The sequence below is a fragment of the Opisthorchis viverrini genome (assembly GCF_000715545.1).
Source record: "Opisthorchis viverrini unplaced genomic scaffold opera_v5_12, whole genome shotgun sequence".
NCBI classification, from domain to species: Eukaryota; Metazoa; Platyhelminthes; class Trematoda; order Opisthorchiida; family Opisthorchiidae; genus Opisthorchis; species Opisthorchis viverrini.
The window spans coordinates 3,830,546-3,836,625 of NW_008751668.1; the positions used below are offsets into that span (position 1 = coordinate 3,830,546).

Sequence of the window (6,080 nt, forward strand, 5' to 3'; positions counted from 1 at the left end):
TCTGGCTAGATACGGAGGCTTTTATGAAAGAACAATGGTGTTCTAAGCATTTCTACAAAATTGTGTGAGCACTGGTGATAAGATGCCATCAACCAGACTGAACAGGTCTTGTGGTGATGCCAGTTTGTCGTTTATAGGATCGATCACCTGTGTGCTCATAGTCAGACTGACTTAACTTTTGTGTGTGTGCATAAACGTCATATGTGCCGCTACCTTCTGCATCTTTCAATCTACCGTCCAGAAATAAGGACAACTCAAACCACGTGATCTTTGTCACTTTATCCAACGCTTGTTCATCGCATTACGTTTGCCTTTTGTCCTCTGTGGTTTTAACTAAACAGTATTGATGGTGAAACGCTGTCAAGTATGCGAATTTTTTACTGGCTTGATTGACTTTATCGGTTGTATCCCTGACCGGTCAGTCTCAGAATGGTATAGGTTAGTTCATCTTCGTCATCATATTTGCCAGAGATGTGCTGTACTCGACTTCCTGATCAAAAACATGCCCGTAGCCAATGATCACCAACCACACCTATTATCATCACAAATTAGTAGCCTCACAGTCCCTTCAGTGTCCCATTTCTAGCGTTGTCTCAAACTTTGATGAAGCGAACCAACGTAACTTGTAAACGATGCCCAGTAGGAGTGGTGATCTCGGTTTGCCAATTATTCGAGGTCTTTCGTGGTACTCAGGTTTTTTTTAAGTTAGTAATCTTAGCTATGGGAACCACTGGACTGCCTCAAATTATACTAACACTGTGACAGTTCTCTGGTTCCTTAGGGAACCCCGGCTTTTGAAAGCTGGCTTGCTGTTTGTGACCAACACATTACTCTCATACAGTGACCATCTTATGGATTTCTCTGGTTACATCTTTCTGAACCTTGCTGAACAAACCACTATTTTTTCATAAGTAGTAAAAGAAAAGTAAACAAAATCCATCGGTAGCCGACTGCCAATTTCAATCCAATTAGGTTGAGATGTTTTGAAAATTGACCGGATGTGGATTTCCAACGAATTTCGCCGCATGGACTGAATGGAGAGTAACCAACCGAACCGTGCGCATAAGCGAGATCGCACGGTTTTGGACAAAAAGTGGTCGAAGTGGGCCAGATCCATTTCATTCATAATGAATGTGGAAATTTATCTCTGTCGTCAGTTTGCTAACTCATTTCTACCATACCTCCAATCCTAGTCGGTGAACAGCCGGGAACAGAACCCATCAAAAGCCGACCTTCGAATTTACATTCACCGATCGACTGACGCCGAAACACTAAAATGCTCAAAGTGGGCACGACAGGATTATGGGGCCACCTATGTTGTTGTCTGGTCATCACTTCGTCGCCAGTTTGCTTCTGTTCCATCTTTTGAAAGCACTGGATTGGCGAGGTTATCTTCCTACTCTCCAGCTGATTGCAGCCCAGTAAAATGGGCTAGGCCAGAAAGCGTATGAAGATACAATGTCTACAAAACAGAAGCTAAGTTGGTGGAACAATAACTTCATTCCGAACTCCGCCCGAGCACTCATCAAAGGGATTTGCGCTAGATAGTTGGTACACTTTATTAGCTCCTCAATGCAGATTTTATGCCGACTCCTTGGCTTGCCTTATTCATGCATGGTTCATCTAAGGGACCATGCCTTGATTGCTGATGAGGTCACGTAGTGATTGCGCGCAAGTATGATACTGCAAGACTGGGTGGGCTCGAACCCTATCCTCATGAAACGACTGAGGTAGTAGACAAATTTGTTTACCTAGGCAGCTGTATCAGTCCCAATGGTCTCGAGAAAGATGATATTTTCATCCGGATTGGGAAGGCCAGAGTAGCTTTCGTGAAACTGCGTCTTCTGTGGCGTGGGCGTGACATCAGCTTATCCGTCGAGGGTCAAGGTCACTGCGGTGCGCTCCATATTACTAGATGGATCAGAAACCCGGCCGCTGCGCGCCGAGGATCTCAAAAGACTTTCAGTGTTTGACCATCGATATCTTTGGAGCATTGCCCGATTCTGGTGGGAACACCGGATCAGCAATTCTGAAGTACGTCGATTGGTATTCGGGAGAAATAATTCACCCTCGCTAGATGAACTGATCAAACTGCATAGGTTGCGCTGGCTTGGCCACGTGTTGCGTATGCCAGTCGACCGACTTCCTCGAAGGGCTCTTTTCGCACAGCCACGTGAAGGGTGTAAGAGAGCCAGAGGCGGCCAAACGATGACTTGGCAGCGAAGTATGAAAGCTATTACCAGCAAACTGAACAGCGCTCGTCATTGCCGTCCTCCTGGATGGGGAACCCGAGACGGGCCACATCAATGGCTAGAGACATTGTCAGATATGCTGGTCATCACTTCGTCGCCAGTTTGCTTCTGTTCCATCTTTTGAAAGCACTGGATTGGCGAGGTTATCTTCCTACTCTCCAGCTGATTGCAGCCCAGTAAAATGGGCTAGGCCAGAAAGCGTATGAAGATACAATGTCTACAAAACAGAAGCTAAGTTGGTGGAACAATAACTTCATTCCGAACTCCGCCCGAGCACTCATCAAAGGGATTTGCGCTAGATAGTTGGTACACTTTATTAGCTCCTCAATGCAGATTTTATGCCGACTCCTTGGCTTGCCTTATTCATGCATGGTTCATCTAAGGGACCATGCCTTGATTGCTGATGAGGTCACGTAGTGATTGCGCGCAAGTATGATACTGCAAGACTGGGTGGGCTCGAACCCTATCCTCATGAAACGACTGAGGTAGTAGACAAATTTGTTTACCTGGGCAGCTGTATCAGTCCCAATGGTCTCGAGAAAGATGATATTTTCATCCGGATTGGGAAGGCCAGAGTAGCTTTCGTGAAACTGCGTCTTCTGTGGCGTGGGCGTGACATCAGCTTATCCGTCGAGGGTCAAGGTCACTGCGGTGCGCTCCATATTACTAGATGGATCAGAAACCCGGCCGCTGCGCGCCGAGGATCTCAAAAGACTTTCAGTGTTTGACCATCGATATCTTTGGAGCATTGCCCGATTCTGGTGGGAACACCGGATCAGCAATTCTGAAGTACGTCGATTGGTATTCGGGAGAAATAATTCACCCTCGCTAGATGAACTGATCAAACTGCATAGGTTGCGCTGGCTTGGCCACGTGTTGCGTATGCCAGTCGACCGACTTCCTCGAAGGGCTCTTTTCGCACAGCCACGTGAAGGGTGTAAGAGAGCCAGAGGCGGCCAAACGATGACTTGGCAGCGAAGTATGAAAGCTATTACCAGCAAACTGAACAGCGCTCGTCATTGCCGTCCTCCTGGATGGGGAACCCGAGACGGGCCACATCAATGGCTAGAGACATTGTCAGATATGACCCAGTTGCGCCCTCAATGGCGCTCACGCATCCAAGCAATTAGCTTCAGCGCATAGCTCCCAACCCAACCCCCCACTTAACAGTCGACTGACTGCTGTATTTACGCACTAATTTATCACCTCCCGCCTCCAATTCCCAGCTACCCACCCCACCCCCCCCAATCCTCAATCATCGGTAAACGAAACTGTGGCAGCTACAACCACTGTACAACGAGTACGTGGTAATTACAACTGACAATGATGATGATGATGAAGCGCGAAATTCCAAGTTCAGTTTGGATTCAAGTGGCTGGCTGGACGTTACCCATCCAAAGTTTGTTCAGACAGCAACAGTGGGTGTGTGAATCGTGGTGCACAGGTCATCATGACTGAGGTTCGTGTACAAACTATTCTTCGGCATGTAAAATCAGTGGATGAATGTGTAGGTCTCGAATGGTAACTAATGCAAGCTGACTTACTGAGAGCGGTCTGAGGGTTGTGAATTGGGGAATGTTCGAAGGAAACCAATGATGTCACCGTAAATGATTAAAACGGGTGCTATTCGCTCCACCGAAAACTCAAGAAGTTTGCTCTTTGGTGACCCCCCAAACCTTCAGAGGAAAGTAGAAGGTCATTTGGACCATGTGCATCAGGCACCTGGTAAGTTCGCCACTGAAATTTCTCACTCTTAGATGCAGTAGTAAGCATTTATGTGCTACGCTCCATTTTGTGAGACAGGTGAAATATTGCTCATTTTAAGTGGCCGTCGTGTTCGGTTGTGGGCATAGTCGATCAACCAATAAACCCTGAAATATCTTAAACTCATCGCCTACAATTCCAGATAAGTCTAAGGCAACAACATCACGGCAAGAAGAGCTCGTTAAATTAAAGATCTTTGAAATGAAACAGCCATCCAGATGTGTTCGGCGGGGTAGTTGGCCCTACTAGGTATGGAATGCTCCTTAACATTCTAGAAGACGGGCTTCCATCATCGGCCAATAAACCGTATTTGAATAGTGGATTGTGTGACCTCTGTTAAGTGCTGTTACCAGCACCTAGTAGTAAACGGATACTAACGCACACAAGCAGCACTAAGAACGACCGATAATTAAGCTCAACCACATTACTGGTCCTCCGTTTAACAGTGTTTTTGGGATACTTCCACCCTTTTTAGATTGCCTGTTTGGTTTCTGATCTTTCACATGACTTCCTGGCGTGAAGTACTCTGTTCCGTCCACTAAAGGTAGACCATCTTTAAGAAACCTTGATGCTTCCGTGGTTCGGACTAAGATCACGGGTGAAGGCAAACCTAGAATGACATGTATATATTATATACTACTTGTAAATCGTGAGTAACTAAATTAAGTTTCCGTAAACGTACTGGCAACCATGTGGGGTGGCTAATAGGCTAATAAGACTGTACTAACAAATTTGGTGTCATTGATGTATTGAATTTGTCTTCTACCAATAGATCCGTCTGGCTGACAGCAAGGTACGCCCTTACGTTGTGCAGTTCAGTCTAACAAGCGTGTATATGTACGGTGGTTCGTTTCGATGCAGCGGACAACACCGGACAGAATGGGATGCAGAACACATAAAAACAAAACGATAGCAAGTTAATAGCCATGAACAAAAGAACAAGCGCAATGACGTCAATGGTTGTCTGACAACTCTATGTCAGCAAACAGTGCGATAAATCCTTGTGGACGATATGCACTGGTGCAGCCAAGATCATTCGTTGTGTTCCAATTACGGCAACGAATCTGGTTGTGCAGTATCACTTCAGTGATCGCTAGGCGTTGACAGCCAATATGACGTTCCAGTGTGAGCCCAAATGACACCTGAGAACAGCACTGTGTACAGAGCAAATGCCTGTGGAACTTCTGCGTCTGACTCGTCCATATGGATGCGCTCTTCATCACTACTAATGATATATAGCTTGTTTACGATCTCCAGGTAACAGCCTCCGAATATGAGGCCATGTGCACTGTTCGTTTACTCGTAACTCAGAATTCCTTTCGTTTTGTATGTTGTTTCAAAATTGTTTCATACTCAAACTGACGCTAAACACTGTTCCATGATGATGTGCTGAATTTTCCACCTTCTAACAGTTCTTCCGGACCTTCTTCGCCTACAAAGTAAACTAATTCAGAGTTTTAATCCGTTCTTGGGACTCTAGCGAACACTTTGAAATATCAGTGAACCTACTTTTACTTTCCATGGTCTCACTTAGCCTGTACAACGCACAACAGACTCCTGTTTCATCTTTAGAAACCACGGAACAAGTCAGCCTGTTGCTCTGAGCTTCACGCGAGTGGAACCCCTTGGAAGAGTTCAGCACAACCAGTGTTGAAAGGCGCATATTCCCTTCACTCAAAAACCGAGAAGGTGGTTAAAGTGTCATCCAGAAGCTCACTGGAAGTAGAATAAAGAAACTTGGAAAGTTTCTAGGGCGAAATGTTCAAGCTTATCACAATGGAACAGTGACCGAATAGAACACTAATCGACTAGTTCCAAACACCCCATGCCTGTATCCAACTAAAATGCTTAGACTCCTGTTAAACTCTTATTTTGGGGCAGTGAGTTGTACAACCGGTCATGGAGATATCCAGTTGACGGCTCTAAAAAAGCTTACCCACTGACGATTGACTAATGAAATATGAATAGTTGTTGATTTATCAAAGCTTATGAAAGTACTTTGGAAAGTCCAGACTATATATATATATATATATATATATATATATATATATATATATATACATA

At 45.2% G+C, this 6,080-nt stretch overlaps 1 protein-coding gene across 1 annotated transcript in view; it reads right to left on the minus strand.

The window, feature by feature from the left end:
• Positions 1–1,161: 1,161 nt before the first annotated feature.
• T265_01191 (hypothetical protein) overlaps positions 1,162–6,080 on the minus strand; it is a gene marked incomplete at both ends in the record, with an annotated part of 50,439 nt that continues 45,520 nt past the window's right edge. Inside the window, one exon of the mRNA XM_009165152.1 lies at positions 1,162–1,431. Within this exon, the coding sequence (XP_009163416.1) occupies positions 1,162–1,431 (270 nt within the window). The remainder of the gene's footprint in view (positions 1,432–6,080) is intronic.